General features: G+C 37.8%; 1 protein-coding gene and 1 pseudogene across 1 annotated transcript; both read left to right on the top strand.

Annotated features, from left to right (window-relative positions):
* The window catches only part of LOC100799679 (phosphoenolpyruvate carboxylase 4-like), a 36,036-nt pseudogene extending 18,564 nt beyond the window's left edge, over positions 1–17,472 (top strand).
* LOC100789118 (phosphoenolpyruvate carboxylase 4) lies at positions 15,566–21,293 on the top strand. Its single transcript, XM_041012617.1, has 10 exons — positions 15,566–15,583; positions 15,758–15,844; positions 16,713–16,808; positions 17,606–17,744; positions 18,701–18,841; positions 19,198–19,262; positions 19,338–19,548; positions 20,718–20,848; positions 20,920–21,066; positions 21,288–21,293. The coding sequence occupies exons 1-10, from the start codon at positions 15,566–15,568 to the stop codon at positions 21,291–21,293; spliced, it is 1,041 nt and encodes a 346-aa protein (XP_040868551.1).
* Positions 21,294–25,500: the final 4,207 nt, after the last annotated feature.

The following is a 25,500-nucleotide window of genomic DNA, read 5'->3' as shown; positions in this document are numbered from 1 at the left end:
CTGAAGCTTGTGGTTATTAGATCATTTAATGCTTGCATTAAACGCATATCCTGCTTCATGTAGGAAAACCACTATGACTGGCTTTCGTGTTGATCACTATAACAAAAAATCAGTTCCTTTTAGTCAAAGTAGATCTATCACAGTAAAACACATCTTTTGATGTTGTTTGGAAACTTTTAGAACTTAAACTTCATTTATTCTTCATAGGATTCGACAAATCCTGAAAGAATGTCTTGTGAGACAATTTCTGCCAAATGAACCTCAGACACAAAGTACTAAATGAAGTCTTAAATGTCATCTTTAATATTGTATCAGATCATGACTTATTCATACTTCTGTCTGAAATATCAAACAGAAGATCATGAAGCATAATCTGATATCACATAAGACAAAACTTTTAACCGTTGTATTTATTTGTATCTAATAAAAATAATTAAGGGTCTTGATTCATCTTAAAATATCTTTTGACTTAACAATAACAAAAAGTAAAGACAATTGCATAAGAGTAAAGAGTTAAAAACAATTGCATAAGAGTAAAGAGTTAAAAAGGAATAAAGTTGATTGTTGATTTTTTTCAAAAGCTTAGTGTGCCCAGAAAACTTGGTTTGTATCAATGGATGAAATCATTGGAGATTAACTTCATTGGGTTAACGTAACATGCATTACAAATTATTCCTGCAATTTTTGCTAACCTTAATCTTTTAAGTGAGAAAACCAAAGTGTCTTGATTGCACTATCAATCCCTTGAGTAATATAATCAATTGACCAACAATATGAACTAGGGTTTTAAATGATAACCAATGATCGTTACCCTATCCCTAGGCATAAAGTTCATTGGTTGATCTCTTTTGTTCTCAATCCAATTTAATTTTGCAAAGCAATTGAATAGAGAGAATCATGCAATAAGATGATCAGACCAAGAACAAATAATAAATATAGAAGAGAAACAATAATAGTACTTTATTGAATAAGGAAAATACAATAATTACATGTGAGCAGTATCCAATTACATTAAATCCCAACAAACAAAGGATTTAGCTACTCATAACCATGGGAAAGAAAAATTAATAAACAGACAATTAGGGATGAATCTCTAAGCATGGAAACCACCACACAACTCTCTCTTACCTTTGTGCCTTGGAATTCATAAACTTTGGAACCGTTGCTTTGTGTTTTAGGCCACCTTTTTATACTACAAGTGGGTTCATAGCATTAGGCATTTCTAATAAACTCGTTTAAACGAGGCACACACGACTTGGTTAAGTGAACATAACATAAAAAGTCTTATAGGGGAATCACACCCCCGACGCTCAAGCAACACTGCAGACGATCCGAGTCTCTCTCATGCATCGTCCAACAACACAGACTGTCCATTGACATCCTTTTATCGACCGCGTTATGGAGGTAGACATACCCTTGGGGTGGAAATCACTTAACCTCGAGCGGTATGATGAGACAACAGATCCAGACGAGCATTTGGACGCCTTCCTAACATAGACAAACCTTTACACCAATGACGACACAATTCTATGTCGTGTCTTCCCTATATCCCTCGAGGGAGCAACATTGACATGGTATGGTGGACTCCCACCAAGATCCATAGATAGCTTCGACACCCTCATCGAACGATTCAGTGTTCAGTACGCCACCAGTAGGTCTCATTGCATGACCTTGGCTGCCTTGGCCAGTCTACGACAAGCAGACGATGAATCCCTCAGAAAGTTCATTGGCAAATTTGGGCGCACAGTCGTCCAGATCCGAAATCTCAACCCTGAGATAAAGTTGCATTCCATGCTTCTCGCACTACACCCTAGCAAGTTCGTAGATAGTTTGTGCAAAAAACTACCTGGTAGCATGGATGAGCCGCACGAACGAGCCAAGGGTTACATCCAGATAGAAGAAATGTCCAAATTCTGGAATGAAGTCTACCAAGTCAAACAAAAGTGTGAAAGGTGCAAAGCAAACACCAAGACCGACTTGCACAAGTCGGACAAGAGGCACAAGCTAGACAAGCGCCAACCTCTCTCCAAAAGGCCCGGTATGAGCGTTACATACCATTGACGGCCAATCGTACCACGATTCTTGAGGAAGCCTTCGACCTGGAGGTACCTGTCCGGCTACCCCAAATGAAATCTCTGAGGCCAGGGTCAGACGCAACCAAGTACTGCAGGTTTCACCGCGGTATTGAACACAACACCAAAGATTGTTGGGCCTTGAACGGCAAGATCGAAGAACTTATACAGGCTGGATACTTAGCCAAGTTTGTTAAGAGACCAGACCACTACCAGGAAGGAGCAAGGCCTAAAGGACATCAAGAGGAGCAACACAAGAACCAAGAAGTAGACAAGAGAAGACTGGAAGACCGAGGTAGACAAAGACAACAACCACAGCGGCACGAGCGACCACCTTAACCAGAATAGGAATCCGCCAGCACATCAGAGGTGTAATCAACACCATCGCTAGAGGCTTTTCCTATGAAGGACAGTCCAACCAGTCCCGAAAGCAGCACCTACACACTATCTGGGACATCAACATTAATTTTGTCGACACCTCCTATAGCGAAGTGTCCCTCCTATCACCTTTACAGCACAAGGACTTCAGGGGCATCAATCTCATCAACCAAGACAATCCCGGTGGTTGTCTCCATCATCATAGTGAATTTCATGGTGTCTAGGGTCCTCATCGACCAGGACAATTTCCCTAACATCCTGTATTGAAAAACATTCCAGAGACTCGAGGTTTCACCCGACATTGTCCACCCTTACGCAAGTCCACTCCTCTGTTTTATAGGCGAGAGAGTCGAAACCCGAGGCTATGTGGACTTAATGACCACCTTCGGTCAGGGCAAGCTCTCTAGGAGCTTCACCATCAGATATCTACTGGTTGACGCGACCACATCATACTTTGCCTTAATAGGAAGAAAGACACTCAAGGAGTTGGGAGCCATATCCTCCATGCCCCATTTGACAACGAAATTCCCTACACTGACATGGGAGATTGTAATAGTTAAGGCTGACCAAAAGTAAGCACGCCAGTGCTATGCAGAGAGCCTGAAGGTAGCACCATATCCTCCCATTCAGGAGCCTGCCATGCCTCACCCTATAGTGGCTGAATGCACACAAGTCATGACAGTGGATGAAGGGTCTCATGTTCGAGCCTTAACTGTCTACCAAGCTAGCTTGGGTGGTGAATTTGACATAGATCCGCGATATGACACCTTCAACAGATGCCTGAAACCCATTGAAGATCTTGCGCAGTTGCAACTTAGACCTAAATTGGGGTAGTGCACATGGCTTAATAGAGACCTCTCCGCTCATGAATATCGGTGCCTTGCTGACATGCTATGCAAAAACATTGATCTCTTTGCCTCGCAACCATCTGAAATGTCGAGAATCCACCTTGACATAATCTTCCACCAACTTGCTATCTGGCCCCAGGCCAAACAAGTATCATAGAAGAAAAGGAAGACAAGAGAAAAGTGGCATAAAGCTGTCAAAGAAAAAGTTGACAAGCTACTCCACGCAAACTTCATCAGAGAGGTTAGGTTATGTACCTAGCTCGCCAATGTCGTCATGATAAAAAAGGCCAACGGCAAATGGCGCATGTGCATCGACTACATTGAACTGAACAGGGCATGCCCCAAAGATGCATACCCTATATCCAGCATCGACAGGCTAGTCGATAGATCATTCGGGTTCTAGGTGCTAAGCTTTCTAGAAGCCTACTTCGGATACAACTAGATTAGAATGCATCTTCCAGGCGAGGAGAAAACAATATTCATCATTGAAGATGCCAAATTTTACTAAAGGGTCATGCCTTTCGGCCTAAAAAACATAGGCGCGACATACCAACGACTGATGGACTGAGTCTTCAAACAACAAATCATATGAAAATGTCGAGGTATATGTGGACGACATAGTTTTCAAGTCTCAAAGCATATCCCAACATGTGGCGGACAAGGAAGAAGTCTTCGGGGAACTACGAAAATATGAATGCGCCTTAACCCTAAAATATGTACTTTCGGAGTAGGCGGCGACAAGTTCCTTGGTTTTATGATCACCCACCAGGGGATTGAAGCTAACCCCGACAAATGCACTGTCATACGGGTGATGCATAGCCCAACCAACATACAAGAAGTTCAGAAGCTCAACGTAGGCTAGCATCCCTGTCCAGGTTCTTCCCAAAGCTCACCGAAAAGGCGAAACCATTTTACAAACTGCTCAAGAAAATTAAGCCTTTTTAATGGAACGAGACTTGTGAACAAGCCTTTCTAGCTTTCAAGAAGACCATAACCACACTACCATCTTTGAGTCGATCAAGGCCAAGAGCACCCTTGCTCTTGTATCTCTCAGTAATTGACGAAGTTATCAGCTCAGCCCCTGTACAAGAGGAAAGGAAGAACTAACTCCCTATCTACTTCTCCAGTCATATGCTCCATGACACCGAGAAACGCTACAAAATGATTGAAAAGGTTGCGCTAACACTCATTCCCTTGGCCCAACGACTCAAGCCTTACTTCCCGAGTCATCAAGTGCTAGTCAAGACGAACTACCCCATCAAGCAGGTTTTTGAGAAATCCTGAACTCGTAAGAAAGATGGTGGCCTACTCCATCGAACTTTCAGAGTTTGACATCCAGTACGAACCACGCGACCCCATGAAGACGCAATTCATGACTGAATTTTTGGTAGAATTCGTCGGAAACAACAAACCACCCTAGACTGGTGGATCCTTTTTGTTGACGGTGTGTCCAACGTAAAAGGAAGCGGGGTAGGGACTATCCTCGAAGGCCTTGACAATATCACTCTAGAGCAAGCCCTCAAGCTCAACTTCAGAGCCTCAAACAACCAGGCAAACCACGAAGCACTCATTGCAGGTCTAAAGTTAGCAAGAAAAGTTGAAGCCAAGTGGCTACGAAGCTACATAGACTCATAACTTGTCCAAGGACAGGTTGCCAACATATACCGGACCAAGGAAACAGTACTACTCAAGTACTATCACATAGCGAAGTCTCTCATCAACAATTTTGGGTGTTTCTAAATGTATTACATCCCCAGGGAAAGCAACATTTGAGTGGACCTCCTCTCTAAGCTAGCTAGCATTAAGAAGGTGTTGGCACCTCAAGACAATCATCTAGGAGACACTTTAAACTCCAACCATAGATGCTGAGGAAATTATGGCAGGAGAAGAGAAGTAACCAAACTAGATGATCTCCTACAAGAACTTCCTAATTTGGGGGGTCCTATCGCCAAATGAGGACGAAGCCCAACACCTCAAATGTAAGGCCAACTACTATGCCATCCTTGATGACAAGCTATTCAAAAGAGGGTTGACAACACTCTTACTCAAGTGCCTAAATAGTCAACAGACAGACTACATCATGAGAGCACTTCACGAATGGATTTGCGGTCTCCATACCAAAGGACGCTCCCTGGCCACTAAAGCGGTGCGAGCGGGCTACTACTAGCCAACACCCTCAACTTTACCAAGAGATGTCGAAGATGTCAAGAGTTTGCAGACGTTCCATGCATTTCTCCTAACAACCTTCACAGTCTAAGCTCCCCTTGGTCCTTCGCCATGTGGCGCTTGCCCTTTCGCCATGTGGGGAATGGACATACTGGGACTGCTACCAAAGGCCCTAGGAGCTGTGAAATACTTACTTGTCATTATTAAATACTTCACCAAGTGGATAGAAGCAAGACCACTTCAGGAAATTATGGCCAGCGAGGTGGAAAAGTTCACCTAGAGATACCTTATCTCCAAGTACGACCTCCCATATGCTATCGTCACCGACAACGACACTCAATTCAAAGCTCAGACTTACGAAGACTTCTTGACAAGGATAGGGATCAAGCACCTTGTCACCTCTGTTGAACATCCTTAGACTAACGGACATGCAGAGGCAACTAATCGAGTCATTCTCAGGGCCCTGCGTACTAGACTTGACAAGTCTAAAGGCCTATGGAAAGAAGAACTCTACAACATACTCTAGGCGTACCATTGTACACCCTAAAAAACCACCAATGAAACTCATTACCAACTTACATATGGCACAAACACCATGATCCCCATAGAAGGTGGGGAATCATCGACAAAGAGACTATTATTTCAGCAACAACAAAATGAAGAAAATATGAGGGTGGAACTTGAAATCATTGATAAAGTCCAAGAAATGACAAGGATTAGAGAAGAAGTTGCCAACCAAAAGATACAATATAAAGGTTCAATCATGAGCCTTTCAACCTGGCGACCTCGTATGGCGAGTCCGAGAGGAAGCCAAAAAAGATCCTAGAGCGGGAAAGCTTAGCCCCAACTGAGAAGGTCCCTTTAGGGTCACAACCAACCATGACAATGGAGCGTACTGCCTACAAGAGCTAGATGGCAAAGTAATTCCACGAACGTTGAATGCCACCCACCTGAAGTTCTACTTTAGCTGACCTACACTTTAAACCTAATGTTGTAGTCTTTTCCCTAATCAAGTCTTATGTCCCAAAAGTAGAAAAATCAAGGGTTTTGGTTTGAAGGGTTTTTAACGTGGCACATCTGGGGTAATGAAGGGGATTTGTACTTAATTAAATACATTGAATAAAATTTTGCATCACTTCCTTTTGACATGTCTCTTATCAAGACAAGAACATCCATAGTCGTACCTACAAGGCTCTTAAAACCCAAGGTCCGTCCTTGGGAAGCCCTCCTTCTAAGCATCACAACTCCAGTATATGTCACCCACGACGAGTGACATATATGCACGAGAATTTAGTTAAGCCTCTAGTATGTTCCACCCACGACATGTGCGCACGAGCATTCTACTAAGCCTCTAGTGCATGCCTCCTACGACGAGTGACATGCACGTAACAACACGTTATTAAGTCTCCAGTACGCGCCACTTCGTAAGAGGCATATATGCAAGAGCATACTACTAAGTATCCAGTGTGTGTCACCGATGACGAGTGGCATACATGCAAGAGCATATTTTCATCGCGACTCCAGTATGTGCCACCCACAGCGAGTGACATACATGTAAGAGCGCATCACTGTGACTCCAGTACATGTCACCCACGGTGAGTGACATATGCCCACAAGCACCCTACCAAGACTCTAGTGTGTGCCACTCATGGCAAGTGACATATATGCAGAAACATATCACTACGTCTTCAGTGCATACCACCCATGGCGAGTGATATGTATGCAATGTATGCAAGAGTACGGTGCTCAAAACCCAAGTCGGAAAATTCCCTGGTCAATCCTCCAAAGGGCTCGCGAAACCCAAGGTCCTCCTTTGGTGAGTCCCACTGATAGACACCACCGTGTCTCCAGTACCTGCCACTTTGTAAGAGGCGTGTATGTAAGAGCACAATACTTGCACTGCACGCAAGACTCATCAAACCCAACCTTCGCGCTTGCTGATCCATAAGGGTTTACAAAATCCAAGGCCCGTCCTTGGTAAGCCTCGACACAACTCCATGGAAGTACAAAACCCAGGGCAAACACGTCCTTGGTCCAAGGCTCGACAAACCCAAGATTCACCCTTGATGGGCCCTTTCCATTACTAAGTTCCATCTTCATAGGAACTCAAGGTACGCAAGGTTTACCCTTGACAATTTTTCCTATTCCTAACTTTCTTCCTTTTTAACTCTTTACTCTTATGCAATTATCTTTACTTTTTGTTATTGTTAAGTCAAAATATATTTTAAGACGAATCAAGACCCTTAATTATTTTGATTAGATGCAAATAAATACAAAGGTTAAAAGTTTTGTCTTATGTGATATCAGATTATGCTTCATGATCTTCTGTTTGATATTTCAGACGGAAGTATAAGTAAGTCATGATCTGATACAACATTAAAGATGATATTTAAGATTTCATTTAGTACTTTGTGTCTGAGATTCGTTTCGCAGAAATTGTCTCACAAGACATTCTTTTAGGATTTGTCGAATCCTATGAAGAATAAATGAAGTTCAAGTTCTAAAATTTTTCAAACAACATCAAAAGATGTGTTTGAATTTGATCTTGTTTGAAAAACATATTCTATTTTTTAAAATATGTTTCCATCGTTTAAACTTGTTTTTGTGAAATTTTTTTATCTCTTTTAATCAAGTTATACTTCAAATGATAACTTTAGTTTTCAAAAAAAAGACTTAAGAAAATTCTAAAATTACAATTTAACCATTTTCTTATGATATTTCTATTTATAGTTACTTTTTTTAAGACTTTACTTTTGATCACTTAATCACATTGAAATTCATAGTCTATTAAATTTATTATTAAATAACCTAATTATTGCACAAGTTCTTGTAGAGACGACTCTACTTATCGCTATTGTTACCTCAGGGATTTAATACTCTTGCCAAAATTCCAATAACAAATTGGAAAAAAAAATACATAAAGCCTTTTTTATGTTTGGGCGAGAAACATTGGCTGAAGACTTAACTTGATTTGTATAAATATATATTAAGATTTCCTTTCAATTTTACTCTCGTTCCTCAAGCTCCCAAGTCTCAAGCCATGGTTTTCTCCCATTTTAAATTCGAAACAAGCTCCTAGATTGGAATGCCAGTAGAAAAAAATGATTTAATCATGTTTTTTTTAACTATGACCATGATCTTAAATGTACCAAAAAAATGTCCACAATGTCTTCTAATGAATTGACTTTAGAAGAAAACAATACTAGATTTTGTCCATCCATTTAGACGAAATGATTGGACACATGATATTTTGAAGATAACGGGTTTGATGTTCATGAATATAGTGTTGGAACTTTTTGATCTAACACTTGATATATATATATATATATATAAATATATAACACCAAAATCCTGCAGTTTATATGTATAATAAAAACAACTTAATTACAATAATAAAAAATTAAAAAATATTCATCAAATAATATAGTTATGTATAATGAAATGAATTTCTCCTCTTAATTTAATTTTTTTATTATATTCTTTCTTTGTCAAAAGTTAGACTTCAATGTTATTTAAATTTTTATATTAAAAAAAATTGAATTATTAATTATTTTTTATTTTTACATTAATTTGTAACATAAAATAATTGATTGTTTTATTATTTAACTAAGGATCAGTTTGTTTAAACTTTAAAAAAATGTGAAATAAGTGTTTTTTTAAGAAACATATAAAGTTAACTTCTAAAAAATAAGTAGAAAATTATTATTTTTTAAACCAAAAGCAGTTTAAAACATCTCAAAATATAAAAAATCTATTTATTTTATTTAAAAAATATTTTTAATAAATAAGTTTGAATAAATGGAATGTAATTCAAACAATATCAATATTGCTTCCGAATTAGACATTTTGCAAGTTCATGTGCATCCTGAATGCCGATTCAAACCATAATTGTTTTCATCACAATAAGTTAGACTAAACAAAAATTCCATACAAAAACATATTAAACCTAACCCAAACGTACGATTATCCAAGAATCCTCACAAAAAAATCATTACCAATTACCAGAATCAAATTGGAAATGGGTCGAAAGCTCCTTTGACCATTTTCTCAAGAGGCCCAACCAAAGGGTGTGGCAAATGATCCCACTCATACCAATCCCAACCATCACACTTGGTAGGTTCAAGATTTTGTGGAACTTGTTCTTCAACTAAATACATTTTAACACATAAGAGAAACTGTGTATGAAGGAGTGTGTTAAAGAGTATGTTAGTAGCATTTCTCTTTTTTTTTTTTAACAATAAAAACAAGGCTAAAATATATTTTTTGTTCTTATAAATATCAAAATGTTTGGAATTTATCCTTGCAAAATTTTCAGTATGTTTTTCATCCTCACAAAATAGAAATGTGTTGTTTTTTTGGTTCGAAGCTAAGCTTGGACGAATCCGAACCTAAGTTTCTGATGTGTGTCCACTAAAAACCAGACACTATCCTACTTTTTCTTTCCCTTTCTCTCTCTCTCTCTCTAATCCAACGATCCTAGCCTCTCTTCCTTCTCTTTCTCTACCCTTTGCCGTCTCTATTTCTACTCGGAACCCTTCTTGCCCTTGCCCTTCCTCCTCTCACCTCCATGACAACCTCGATGACAAGTTGTTCGCCTTCCCCTCTTTCTCTGTCCCTCCAAATCTAGGACTCCGACAATGACTTCCTCCTCATCAAGTCGGTCCTTCCACCTCCTCTATTGGCTCAACCCTGACACTGTGCACCACTGTCTCTTCCTCCGATGGATGCCTCTACATCGACAACCAGATTTGCGAGGGTGTAGGGTGGAGGCTTTGCGAGGGTGGACTTGCAATTTGTGAGCCTGAAGTTGGCCTCTATTGGAAGCTTCTTGATGATGCGTTGGGTGACGATGATGGTGTTGTCAGTGATGACATAGAACTCTGCTAGCAACACCGTGGTTCTAGCCACCAATTGGGCCCTCAATCTGAAAAAATTACATTTAAAATTTAACTAAAAGATGTCACTTAGGTTCAAATGCATTCAAGCTTAACTCTTGACAAAAAAATAACATATTTGAATTTTTTTAATATATATACCAGTTTACTAATGTATATATACTTGTTTTTTTTTAATATGAATACGTTAGCAAGTTATACCTAGATATTGTCTTAAAATACACCAATAATATACCTAGATATTTTAATTAATATATAATTAGAGTTATATTATTATTATTATTATTATTATTATTATTATTACCAAATACTCCAATATTTCTATGATAAAAGCAAATGCACTTTGACAATTAAAAAGTTACCTTTCTTATAAAATATGAATTTTCTATGAGTCTAGCATATTCTGATTAATATATAGGAAAAAATAAAAAAATATTAGTCAATTTAATTGAAAACTGATGAAAATCATAATTTTATTTTTTGGAAAACACTAGAATTGTCCATGTCATTGGTCAAGAAAACCCAAGAAGAAGAAAAAAAAAAGAAATTGATGATGAACAAGTCAAGTCGGTTCAAAACAAATCAAATTGCCAGAAAAATGGTTACAAAAATTCGTTTTAAATAATTTTTCATTTTGTTTACTATTTTATTTTATGAAACAATAATTGACTAATATTTTTTAATTTGAAAAACCGTCTTTAAAAGAAGGTGCTCAAGATGATTTTTATAGAATCTTCTTTGATTTGAAGCTTAACACACCGGTTTTTGCAAAACAATCTTTGGTTTAAAGCTAAGCACAACGGTTTTATCAAAAACCATCGTTGAGTTTACAACAATACCAATAAGAGGAAACATCTTATATGTGGAGTATTAAGGTTTAATCTAAAAAATTCACATGATTTATTAAAAAAATAACATGAATTTTTAAGTGGTTACATCTTATATGTGGAGTATTAAGGTTTAATCTAAAAAATTCACATGATTTATTAAAAAAATAACATGAATTTTTAAGTGGTTAATTGGTCACATGACATTAAATCTTGATCATTCATGTTTGATTAGACAGTCCAAATTTAATCTTCTAACCCTCATATAAGATACATTCCTCATATATCTATCTATAAATGGGGAATGTTAACATAGACCCACTTAAAAATTAGAAGGTCTATATTAGCATCTAGTATCCTTTCATTTGAACAAAAAAATCACTCTTAATTTAGATTAACATAAACTAAAGGACAATTATATATGTAAACTACTATATTTTTTAACGAGAAATGTTAGGGTCACACATTCTTTTGAACACACATTCTCTCATTTGTTGAAATTTATTTGAAATCACAAAATTCAGTGAGTCCCACATAGTATTCAATGACTTTCTCTCTCTTGATTTTGCAGTTTTCAATACATTTTAACACATTGGAGAAAAGTGTGTATGAAGGAGTGTGTTAAAGAGTATGTTAGTAGCATTACTCATTTTTTAACAATAAAAATAAGACTAAAATATATTTGTTGTTCTTATAAATGTCAAAATGTTTGGAATATATCTCTGTAAAAAATTTTGTATGTTTTTCGTTCTCACAAAATAGAAATGTGTTATTTTTTGGCCCGAAGTTAGGTTTGGACGAATCCGAACCTAAGTTTCTCATGTGTGTCCACTAAAAATTAGGCACTATCCTACTTTTTCTTTTTCTTTCCCTTTCTCTTTCTCTCTCTCTCTAATCCAACGATCCTAGCCTCTCTTCCTTCTCTTTCTCTACCCTTCGTCCTCTTTGTTTCTACTCCGAAGCCTTATTGCCCTTGTCCCTCCTCCTCTCACCTCCATGACAACCTCGATGACAAGTGGTTCGCCTTCCCCTCTTTCTCTCTCCCTCCAAATCTAGGACTCCGACGATGACTTCCTCCTCATCAAGTCGGCCCTTCCACCTCCTCTGTTGGCTCAACCCTGACACTGTGCACCACTGCCTCTTCCTCCGATGGATGCCTCTACATCGACAACCAGATCTGTGAGAGTGTAGGGTGGAGGCTTTGCGGGGGTGGACTTGCAATTTGTGAGCCTGAAGTTTGTCCCTATTGGAAGCTTCTTGATGATGCGTTGGGTGACTATGATGGTGTTGTCAGTGATTACATTGAACTTTGCCAGCAACACCGTTGTTCTAGCCACCAATTGGGCCCTCAATCTGAATCTCTTGCCTTGGACGTGTGTGGTGGTTGTTGTACAGCCACAAATTGTGATTTGATCTTTTAATTTTTATTTTGTAATTTATGATTGTTTTTAATCACCAAAAATTACATTTAAAATTTAACTAAAAAATGCCACTTAGGTTCAGATGTTCAAGCTTAAATTTTGACAAAAAAATAACATTTTGAATTTTTTTAAAATATATTCCAGTTCACTAATGTATATATACTTGTTTTTTTTAATATGAGTACGTTAACAAATTATACCTAGATATTATCTTAAAATAAACCAATAATATAATTTATTAAGACACTTAAAATACACCAATAATATACCTAGATATTTTAATTAATATATAATTAGAGTTATATTATTATTATTATTATTAAATACTCCAATATTTCTATGATAAAAGCAAATGCACTTTTCTATGAGTCTAGCATACTATGATTAATATATAAATTTTTTTAATTCATAAAAATCAAACTCGTCAAATAAGTTTATAACAATTCAGTGCTCAATTGACTAAGTTACACCATAAATGAATATTTTTTATGCATTCGAATTTTAAGCATATTAAAGTATAGACTTAATCCTTAGTTTAAATTAATATTATTAAAAGTATAGACTTAATCCTTAGTTTAAATTAATATTATAATAATAATATGATCCTAAAACATTGGAGAAAAGAATTGTTAATTTATGTATTAATCTATAAAGTGGATGGAAGTAAAACGTCACAATTTCACAACGGTCCCTTCCTCCGCGCCAGTTAGTTATTGTTTGCCACCTTATTATATGCCACCACTTTCTCCTCTACTCACTCCTTCAACCACACACATATTAACCCTCTCTCTCACTCTCTTTCTTCTTCTTCTGTATTCGTTTTTTTTTGTGTGTGTTAAGTTTTTTGTTGTGTGTGTGGGAACATTACAATAACGGACATCACTGACGGAGGAAATCTCCTTCCAGGGCTTCGAAGATGACTGTAAATTGCTAGGGAACCTTCTCAACGACATTCTCCAGAGGGAGGCTGGCTCCACCTTCGTTGACAAGCTCGAAAAAATTCGAGTCCTTTCACAGGTTCTCATTTTTTCTTTTCTTTTTTCTTTTCACTTAAAATAATTGTTTTTGGGTTTTTAATCAATACCCCACTTTTTTTTTTGGTGTTTTCTTTAATGGGTTTTGCTTCTTTACCTTTTCCTAGAATGATTGGAGTATGCTGTTAATGATTTTAACTTGATTTTGTGAATTTTCGGTGATGGGGTTCTAATTTCTTTTTTCTTGTTATCTTTGTTCTTGTCGTTGTGATTTCATCACTGTTTTATCAATTAGTCTTTGGTTTTGTTCGGTTGTGGAGGAAATGGGCGAAGGTTGAAACATGACATGCGTAATGCGCATGCATGTGGGGTTCTTGTTTTATGCAAAGACTCAAATAATGACTGAGCTAAACCTCTTATGCTGGAAATTTAATTGCTTTTTTAGTTAGTTTTTGGGTTCCTCATGTTACGAATGGAATCTTCAATATTCCTTGTTCAGTTTGGAAATTCAATTGCTTTGTATCAGTTACAGTTTTTGCCTTTAGTGAATCATCATTTTGGTTCGTGAAAGTGTAATGCATTGTCACATAAATTCATCCTTGAAATTAAAGAAATTTCTAATAAGTCTCTAGAATTCATTAAGTCCTTAAACATAACTACTTATTGCCATTTTGGCCCCTAAACATTTATTAATATTATCATTAATTCACAATTTTCTTATATTTTTGGACTAATGTGATAGACAGATTGTATTTTCAGGAACTTATTTAAAATTTCCTTAGTTTTAGCTTTTAGCTAGGGACTATATGTAAGAACTAATGTAACAGACTCAAATGGTGGTTTACTCTTTTTTTTCCTAACAAGCAACAGTGCTAACTAGAAATGTAGCGTGTCATCCAATCATGAATTGCCATATAATTGAAAAATTGACCTTTATTCATGTGTGATTTCGTTGGTAATTGGTTAACAGTGTAACAATCTTTATCGCTGGGAGTTGAAAATTCCTTAAGAGTTTGTTTTGGTATTTAGAGTGCTTGTAATATGAGACAAGCGGGAATGGAGGACTTGGCTGAGATGCTAGAGAAGCAATTGGCTTCAGAGTTATCCAAGATGACGCTGGAAGAAGCTTTGCCCCTTGCTCGTGCCTTTAGCCATCATCTTACTTTGATGGGTATAGCTGAAACCCACCATAGGTATACATTCTTGTCTCCAACTATTGTTGTCTTTTTATTCCATTAGTTGATAATTTGTCTTGTCTTTATTTGGCTGAGCTCTGTGCAAAATTAAGCCGCAATCTCTCCAAAATAAGCCGAACCTTTGACTAATAACAACATTGAGGGAATATGATAGTCTTGAACAAGTTATGTTTTTGCAGGGTTCGTAAAGGAGGAAATATGGTTCTTGCTGCAAAAGGAAATATGGTTCTTGCTGCAAAATCTTGTGATGATATCTTTAACAACCTGTTGCAAGATGGGGTTTCTCCAGTTGAGCTTTATAAGACAGTGTTCAAGCAGGTCTGTGGTTTTGTTCCTCATTTCTGAAAATAAGTATATGATCTTTCGTTGTCTATGCACTCTGCAAGCTGAGATTAAAGCATGTAATTATTTTCTTTCTTGACAATTATCTTGTTATTAATTTAGTGAAACATTATGTGTGTATTGCCAGGGATTTTAACAGAATCTGGTTCCAATTGCTATTGTCATTCAAAATCTAATTTCATTTGTTGCCACAGGAGGTTGAAATTGTTCTCACTGCTCATCCCACTCAAATTAACCATCGTACCTTGCAATATAAACACCTTAAAATTGCTGTGAGTTGTTCTCTTTTCTGAATATATTAAATTACTGGAGGCTTGAGCCTTTAACTTTATGATATCATCTCTCAAATATTATGGAAGTGTGTTGTCTCTAACTACTTTTTCACCTTCAAGCAGCATCTTTTGGATTATAATGATTGACCTGATCTTAGCCCTGAAGATCGAGATATGTGGATTGAAGATCTGGTACCATTCTTGAACTATTTCCATTCTACTTAACCACCGGTGTTTGTACCCCAAAAGTAAAAAATCCACTAGTTTTTCAGTGTGGTAGATTATCTTTAAATGTGAATGGATAGTGGATTTCCTTTTTCTAACACACTTTATTTCTATTCTCATCAATCATATTGGCTTTTTTAGGTGGGAGAGAAAACTTCAATATGGCAGACAGATGAACTTAGGCGTTCAAAACCCACTCCAGTTGATGAAGCTAGGGCAGGTAAGCTGGTTGAGTATTATATGTTAGATATACTTTACCTCTTAGCTTTAGGCTTTTTAGTTGTTCCTAAGAATGGTCTATGGCCATTTTGACCAAGTGTTCAAGAGTTTTGTCCTTGTTATCCCCAAAGGCACCTACATGAACACATAATAAATCAATCTTTTAAGAGAGAATCCTTGACAATTTATATGTGTTAGGGTATTGAATATCCCTAACAGCAGAGAAAACAAGAGAAACAGAAAATAGAAGAATATACGGAAAATACTGGGAGCAAACTGAATTTATTCAAGAAGGAAACCTTCTTCCAAGGGAAAACCCTTTACAATTTCTAAAACCTTCTTCCAAGGGAAAACCCTTTACAATTTCTAATTCTTCTCTACCCCCTCCTCTAATGAGAATACTCTTATTTATAATATCCTAATCCAACTAATTGATAAAGATAGAATAATAAAGATAAAGATAGAATAATAAAGATAGATGGCCCTAAAGATTAAACTAATAACTAATTCGATCCTATCTCCCGTGTAGGGGTTAAACTAATAACTAATTCGATCCTATCTCCCGTGTAGGGGCTTTCTTCCTTCTAGAATAGACCCTCCAGATAACTGGTCTATATTGAGATCTAACAATATGTCATCTCTTGCATGATTTGATTCACTGTTAAAAAAAAAAGAAGTGGAAGAATCCCTTGGTTTATTTATTTTTCAATTCTCCCAGTATTGAATATTGTGGAGGAGTCACTCTGAAAAGCTGTTCCTCATTATTTACGTCGAGTTAGCAGCGCTTTAAAGAAGGTTTGTCATCTTTAATTTATGTCAATTAACTTGTACATTCTTTCTCTTTAAGATTTTCAGTGCAATTTATCTTTCCTTGCAGCACACAGGAAAACCACTTCCATTGACTTGCACTCCAATAAAATTTGGATCTTGGATGGGAGGTGATAGAGACGGAAACCCAAATGTGACAGCAAAGGTAGCATCTTCAAATATCCATTCATGCTGCCTGTACTTTTACTATGTGATTTCATTTTCTCAAATAACTACATGATTCTTTTTCAACACGTGAGAAGTTTTCTAGTAGTGGAAGCATAGTTGAATCTGTAATATCATTATATTATTGACAACCTGAAGATGTCCAGTATTACTGCCTGTCATTTTGGAAAGTGCAAGTTTAATGATGATTGAACTGGGAAAACTGCAGACAAAAATAAATGAGCTTTTAACATGCAAAATATTTGTTTGAATAATATTCTTGGAACTTTTCCAATATTGTACTTTTTAGTCAAATTTTATATTGTCTCAGGCTAGGATAAAAGAGGTGGGTAATTTTGGGCAGTTGATAGCCAATGTAAAATTACATTGAATGTATTTTAGACATGAATAGCCTGAGAATTTGGTTTTTAACTGAACCCAGTAACATTGTGTGATCCATGTAGCTAACATCACTATTGTTGTTATTGTTCTTTAGATATGGACAGAAAAATGGCTTTTAAAGAAAAATTGGTTTCTGATATTAACTGATCCGTGTTTGACTCCATCAGGTGTGGGATAAAGCTTGATTGTGGTCGGTGTTGATGTTACTACAGTTGAAGGATGTGCTTTGCTGTTTCAATTACTAAAGTTTGTAGCGTGTAATTCAAACATTACGAATAAATTACAAGAAATTTTTTTTCTTACCTAGGAGTGGGATTTTCTTGAAGAATATTTGCGTTTGATTTGACCCTGTTATTCAAATCTGATTGTGTAATTGGTTTTCGTTTTGTTCTTCAGGTCACAAAAGATGTTTCACTTCTGTCAAGATGGATGGCGATTGACCTCTACATTCGGGAAGTGGATGGCCTAAGATTTGAGCTATCCATGAACCAGTGCAGTGATAAGTTGTCAGAACTGGCACATGAAATTCTAAAAGGTTTGTCTGTTTAGTTTTATATTTGTTGATATCTTCCAAATGCTAATGGGCATAGCAGTCATCTTTGTTTTATATCATGTGACCTCTGGATACTGTTTGTCAAGAAGTAACACTAGTTCATGTGCACAGGCAAATTGAACCACTTAAAGATAGTATAGTTTTTTATTTTTTTTCTTTATTGTGTTAGATTATCATGTGAATTTGATGGTCCTTTTGAAACCCTTAATATTACCGTGTAATATTTTGAATGATGATATTATGCTCTATCTATTTATCCTTGAGGCTTTGGTCATTCATTTAATCCCTCTTTGGTCTTCTTTTATGCATTACTTCTTTGGTGCATCAAGGCATTGTCCTCTTGGCTTGGAAATTCCTTTAAAAATTATCCTGACGTATCTCTTTTGTGGCCTTACTAATAACTCAAACTTATCAAAATACGCCTGTGTTTTGCTCTTTTACTTTTCTCTTGTTTCCGTAGACATCAACCTGTCAACTTTTACCTCCAATCCACTTTGTCAAATCTTTTCCAATTGAATGATATGAGATTGACAATAGTTGCATACGTGTGGTAAAAGCTTTGAGGTCTTTTTTATATGTTTCCTCGGAATGTTTTTGCAAAAGGTTTCATATGATGAGGCAACAAAATCTGCTTTTTCAAATGGAAAGTTTTCTTCCGGCATGAAAATAGTTTGTAGATACTACAAAGTATTTTAAACCTTGGTGTGAGTTAGACTAATATAGATACACTATAGTATTTGATGATACACTGCAAGTGAAATGGTCATCCATTTATTGTTCTATTAATGCACTCACAATGTCTTTACATGATTAGCTGAAGATTTTTCTATATGATTTGTTCTTCTAGACTACGCCTTGTCACTGTTATATCCTCAAAGATATCTTTGATACTCTTTCAATCCACTTTTAAGACTTGATGATCACTTCTTTCTCTTCAGAAGGTAATGATGAGGAGGATCACCATGAGCACTGGAATGGATCTATGAGTAGAAGTCAGTCAAAACATCCTAATCAACAAGCTTCACCACTTCCGACTAAACTTCCAGCTGGAGCTCATATACCCTCTTGTGCTTGGCCTGGTACGTATAATTTTTCAAAAAATTGCTGTCTGGTTTTTTGTTTGCATATCCTGTTTTTAACTGGCATGTTCTTTTCTTCTGTAACTGCAAAAAAATATTTACTTGTTGAGTGGCTTCTAACTTTAATAATCTTTAACAATTTTTAATTAAGGAATGATGCCCATTGCTGATTGCATGAACAAATGAATTGGAATCCTTCCAATCCTTTGAATAACTTCTCATGCTATCATGCATGAGGAATATAGTGCAATTTTATTCATATGCCGACATATATAAATTCTTGACCCAATCAAGTATGTTATTAACTTATTATCTATTAGTATGAAGTTCTGGTTTGAATGTTACATTTCATGTAGAAGAGGGTGGATCTGAGTATCCCAGACACATGCCAGGAGCTGATCACAAGCAACCCAATCACAAGGTAGATCAATTCAGTAGATTTCCTAATTTGCCATTGAATCCTAGATAATACATGTGTACATATATTCACTGATAGGGTGGTGAGACTTCAAGTTCAACCGAGAGCAATGGTGGCAGTCAAAATGTCCGTTTGTCAATACCAATTTTACCAAATTCCAGTTCTTCATTAGTTTCAATGACATACTCTCCTTCTTTCAACTCTAGTCAACTTGTTGCTCAGAGGAAACTGTTTGCAGAATCCCAAATAGGAAGGACCAGTTTTCAGAGGCTTTTGGAGCCAAACTCAGGTTCCTGGAATTGCTCCTTATAGAGTTGTCCTTGAATATATAAAAGTTAAGGTATTACTTCTGGTTTACTTCAACAATGCTTCAAAATTGGTTGCATGGACACATGTATTCAGTTTCTGCTGTTTTATTTTGTACAAAACTATGCTGCTTATGTCTTAGGAGTTTTTAGCTTTATAACCTGGCAGGCATGTACAAAATGTGCCCGTGTAGACTGTAGTTTGCAAATGAAATAAATGATATTGCATAACTTTTTGTTTGTTTGTTTGGGTTGGTAGAAACTACATTTTGGTTTAGAAGTGAAGTTCCACGGCAAATAATTTGGAAATATTGGGAGTCCAAAATATTTTCCCATAAATGGACAATCGAAAACCATATTTTTTTTTATCTTATCTTTATTTATGTTGTTGGCTTGATTTTTCCTTTAGGGAGAAAGACGTGGTTATGAAATTAAGTCAGCAGAACCACTAAGGATTGATATTATTGTAGAAAACGTTGTGGCAAATAAAGCTCTATGAGATTGATTTCAGCATATATTGATATTTTCTGTATTATTTGTAGATAAAGAGTGAAGGACTTTTGAACTTGAGCCTTGGCACTACGGATTTGAAATTCAATTGCAAAATGTCTTTGTGTAGAATGACAGATAGCAGACACATGGATCATTAATTTATATGCATTATTAGGAACGTTCCTGGATATGATGAAATCATATTGCTTTTTGGTCAAAGACTGTTAAATGTACTAATCTTGAGATCAATCCTATTTGCTTTGTTCCACGGCTTTCACAGTGAAGATGATTATATAGATAGAACCATATATACGTTAGGATATGCATAGTATGAAAAATATATTTTCCTAGTTTTGATTTGAATATTGTCTGTGGAGGATTTGTATCCTGGGGTGCCATTAAAACTAAATCACATCTACATTTTTATTGAATATGCAGATTTTATATATTGCCTTAATAACCGGTAATATTATCTTTCGTTCCATGTGTTTAGCTTCTGAGAACTCGTAGACGGTTGGAGATTCTTATCGACATGGTCCATCTAAACATGATCCTATGGATTATTATGAAACAAAATATCAGCTTTTGGAACCTCTTCTCCTTTGTTATGAATCTTTGGTATTCTTTCTTTTCTACCCTTTTACCCTCTAATATTGTGCAGAATTATCATTTAGCTCTACATTTCTCCAGCAATTATGTGGATCTGGGGTGCTAGCTGATGGTCGACTAGCTGATCTGATTCGAAGAGTTGCTACTTTTGGCATGGTGTTAATGAAGCTTGACTTGCGTCAGGTATGTTTCAAAGTTTTTTGTTCATTATTGTTTGGATAATCAGTTGTGGCCTGAAACTAGCAGTGTGACAGGAATCAAGCAGACATGCTGAAACCATTGATGCAATTACAAGGTATTTGGATATGGGTACGTACAGTGAATGGGATGAAGAAAAGAAACTGGACTTCTTAACTAGAGAGTTGAAAGGGAAGAGACCACTGGTTCCTCCCAGTATAGAGGTGAGATTGTTATACATAGCAAAGCTTTACAAGCTCTATATCCAGTAGGATGGTAAAACTTTTCATTTTAAGAAAAGGAAAGAAGTTGATATTTAAATTATTTTGAGCTTCTTTTCATTTTTCAATATTATTGATTGAAGTTTGAGAGTTTATTTTGCATAACTTTAGTCTACAACTTTGACTGGTTTACATTACCTATAACTTGGTTTTTTTCTTTTTAGGTTTAAAGTTAAACTCTAGATCTATGAACTTAGTTTATGGTGTAAACCAAGGCTAGTACACTACACTTTGAGGAAGTTCAAAGCCAGCTAAAAGTCAATTCAAACTTTGATACAAATTTACCCAAAATAAGGACTGAAACTCCTTCTGTAACTGCCTATATCAGTAAATATTACAAACATCAACTGGTTCAATTAATCATACATATCTTTTTCCTAATTTCAGTTAAGCTCATACCCCTTATCAAAATATCTAGAACAGAACATGCGACTGAAACTGTGTATTAGCACTTCAACATTCCTCCTTGATACGTAAATAGAGCTTCCAAGGAGATCACTTTACAAAAAAAGATGAGAGAGAAAGAGAGAGAGCATCTATCATACTACACACCTACACGATCACTTTACAAAAAAAGATGAGAGAGAAAGAGAGAGAGAGAGGGAGAGAGACAGAGAGAGGGCGCGAGAGAAGGAGAGTGACAGACAGAGACAGAAGAAATGAGAGATGGAGCGAAACAGACACGGCGAGGACGAGTGTGAAGCAGTATCGAAACACGGCGAGGACTTGCACAAACAGAAGAACTCCAAACGGTTCCCCTTCAAGGAGATGGAGGAGTATGGATTGAAGGGAAGAACCATATGGAGGGCGACGAGTCAACATTTTCGGAAGGGACAATGACTACGCTGAGGAAGAAAACTGGACTAAGGTGGTAAGCAGAAGATCAATGAAGGTTATGCAGAAATCCTCTTTAGCGGGAAGACAATCACAAAATCTGGAGATAGGGGACAACAACAAACATTATCGCCTTAACTGGAGGAACAATGCCGACATTACCTCCTTTTATTTCACCCATTTCCCCGACGAAGCTAATGAAGAGTTGCTATGGAGGCACTTCAAAAACTGGGGTGACGTACGTGAAGTATACATCGCTAAAAGGCTCAACAAGCATGGCAGGAGATACAGGTTCATGCGGTTCAAGGGAGTCTCGGATGCAAAAGGATTGGAGGTGAGACTGGACAACATCTTCATCAACGATTGTAAACTATTTGTCAACCTTCCTAGGTTCGACAGACCAGTTCGGAATACAGAGGACCGCCGACGATTGGACCGGGCTCGAGTATTGGTGCGGAGCAAGTAAGCCCTGCGGGGTAACTACTGGTGCTCTTCGGAGATCATATGTGGACGTGACTAAGGGGGGGTGCCAAGGAGACAAAAGGACAGACGAGGCACAAACACCAACTATTCTGATCAACCCAGATGAAGGCGGGGAATATTGGTGTAACGAAACCTGGGTGGGCATGCTAAAGAAGGTGATGGAGGTGGAAACCTTAGAGGATCGTATCACTTGGGAGTTAGGATATAACGTCCGCACTAAGTTCCTCGGAGACGACATGGTTCTTCTCCCTGGGATGTCCGATGACAAAGCTCAACTCCTCATTCAATCAGAGACGGAAAGCGATGATTCTCTCTTTTACTCACTGGAGAAGTGGACGCCGAAATGTAGACCCAATAACAGGGTTGTTTGGCTCCAGCTGTGGGGATTTCTGATACAGGTGTGGGAAATGAAAAATCTCAGGAGGGATGTAGCTGCTATTGGGGATGTCATCGAGTCAGACGATGACACAGAGGACCGCCGACGATTGGACCGGGCTCGAGTATTGGTGCGGACACCGCTTCCGCCGTTGATAAGGTCGGAGGTCATCGTCCGTGTGGGGGAGCTTGAGTATCGGGTATGGATTGTGGAAGAGACAGGGTTCGAAGGTGGGTCGAACCGGAAAGGAAGCTCGCCGTCCGATGGGTGGTCGGAGATGATAACATCAGACGACGAAGGGGAGGTTGGCGATGTTCTTGACGACACTAATACCAATTTCTCCTTCTCGCCGGAGCTGCCCAACCAGAAATTGTCTCCGTCTCGTACCCAACGGGCAGAAGGAGGGACCGATGTGCGCTGTTGTGATCTTAGACCCCTGGGTAATATCCAGGCAGACGTTACACCCAAAGAAAAGTCAAAAGGCACTGTAGAAGGTATGCTGGGCTCTAGCTTTGGTAAGCTCAACCTAGGGGACAGCTTCGCAGGAACAGAAGAGGAAGCTGCTAACACCAAAGAGGTAACCTGCTATAATACCCTACATGATGATCGAAGGCACAGGAATCACATAGAGGGAAAGTATTTGAATGGTGGAGCGAAAGTAGCTGCTGACCAGACCTTTATCGGGGAAGAAGAGGGACATGTCACGCAGTCTCTCTCTCCTTCTTTATCGGGGCAGATTCAACAAGGAATTGGGCCAGGTTGCATTAAGGGCCCAATTTCGACTCAAGGAGGGTGTAATAAAGAAGACATCCACCCAGTTGAGCTTTTGGGGGTGCAAGCTGTGCAGAATCAAAAAGAGGGTGGGCTAAGTAATGATTTAGGCCCAATTTTGAAAACTGACGGGTGCCATAAGGAGGAATCCCTACCTGTAATCCAATCCATAAAAGAGAATCCAGACAAGTATTCTAAAGTTTACTTTCGACAACAAAACTCTCTCTTTAAGGCCCGACTCTCACAGATTGAGGAAAAGCATCCTCAGTTTCAAGATGGCATCCTGGCTCTAGCAGATCAACTTGCCAATCAGGATAAGGTCAAAAATCAGAGTTACGTGGACTCAAAAAGGAGGTTAAAAAGCATAATTGAGTGCAGTGATAAGGTGTTGCAAGAGGCTCAACAATTATGGCATCTCGGAGAAAACTTAGGCATGGAGACAGTTACAGATAACCTACATTTCCTTCACAGTTATGCTTCTATGGAGTGTAGAGACAGAAAAGAAGCTAAGGAGTTGGGGAATAGGAAACCTCATAAATGAATATCCTATCCTATAACATTAGAGGGTTGGGTCAGGAATTTGGTTGGGAAGCATAAGATAGATCTTCTTTGTTTGCAAGAAACAAAGAGGGATTCCATTGACAAGGCACTTTGTCAGGCTCTGTGGGGTCACTCAGACTTTGATTGGAAATGGTTTCCTGCAGTCAATACAGCTGGGGGGCTTTTCTGTGTCAGGAATAACAATAACTTCCAGGTTGATATTAAAATAGCTGAAAGGGGTTTCATCATGTTGGAGGGGGTATGGCTGGTAGAAAGTCAGAGGGTAGTGGTGGCTAATATCTATGCTTCTTGTGAGCTAGAAAGCAAAAGACAGTTATGGCAGAGGCTATATTTAATGAAGAATCAGTCCCAGGTTCAGTGCTGGTGCCTTGTAGGGGACTTCAACTGCATTAAACACCCAGCTGAAAGAATGGGAAGCACTCTTTGTAATGCAGACACTAATCTTATAGCTGAATTTAATGAGTGGCTCGCTGAAATGGAGGTAGATGATATTCCTTGCTTGGGCAAGCCCTTTACTTGGGTTAGGCCTAATGGTTCTTGTAAGAGCAAGTTAGACAGAGTGCTGGTCTTTGATGATTGGGTATCCAAGTGGCCTGATAGTTCCCTACACAACCTTGAAAGGAACTACTTAGATCATTGCCCTATCATTTTGAATTCTAAAAATATTGATTGGGGCCTTAAGCCTTTTAGGGTTTTTGATGCTTGGTTGCACAATAAGGACTTCAATAAGGTGGTGAGGGACTGCTGGTCTGCTAATCAACCTATGGGATGGGGGGGATATGCCTTGAAATGCAAACTTCAGAAAATTAAGCAAAGGTTAAAAACCTGGAGCAAAGAAAATTGTGGAGACTTGGGCAACAAGGTGAAGCTAATCCAGCATAAGCTGAATGACTTGGAGAATTCCCTCACAGCTCAACCTACTGATCAACAAGTTCAAGAGCTCAAGAAAGCCCAATCTGACCTTTGGGAGCAATCTATTCTTCATGAATCAATATTGCGATAGAAGTCTAGATGTAAGTGGATCAAAGAGGGAGATAGCAACCCTTCCTACTTCCACAAAATCATTAATTCCAGCAGAAGGAGGAATGCCTTGAGGGGGATGCAAATTAATGGTAGTTGGGTAGAAAACCCTGTTGCCATTAAGGATGCAGTTCTTCAGCATTTTAAAGGCAGATTTGTTGAACCTTACCTGCACAGACCCAACTTAGATGGGGTCTCTTTTAATGTCTTGCGTTCAATCCAAAGTGAGATGTTGGTGGAACCCTTCAAAGAGGAGGAGATATCTAGTGCAGTGTGGGCTTGTGGCAGTGAAAAAAGCCCAGGGCCTGATGGGCTTAATTTTAGCTTCATTA

The sequence above is a fragment of the Glycine max genome, chromosome 2, assembly GCF_000004515.6.
Source record: "Glycine max cultivar Williams 82 chromosome 2, Glycine_max_v4.0, whole genome shotgun sequence".
Classification (NCBI taxonomy): Eukaryota; Viridiplantae; Streptophyta; class Magnoliopsida; order Fabales; family Fabaceae; genus Glycine; species Glycine max.
The sequence above is the reverse complement of the archived record's forward strand: the minus strand, read 5'-3'. Positions and strand labels throughout refer to the sequence as shown.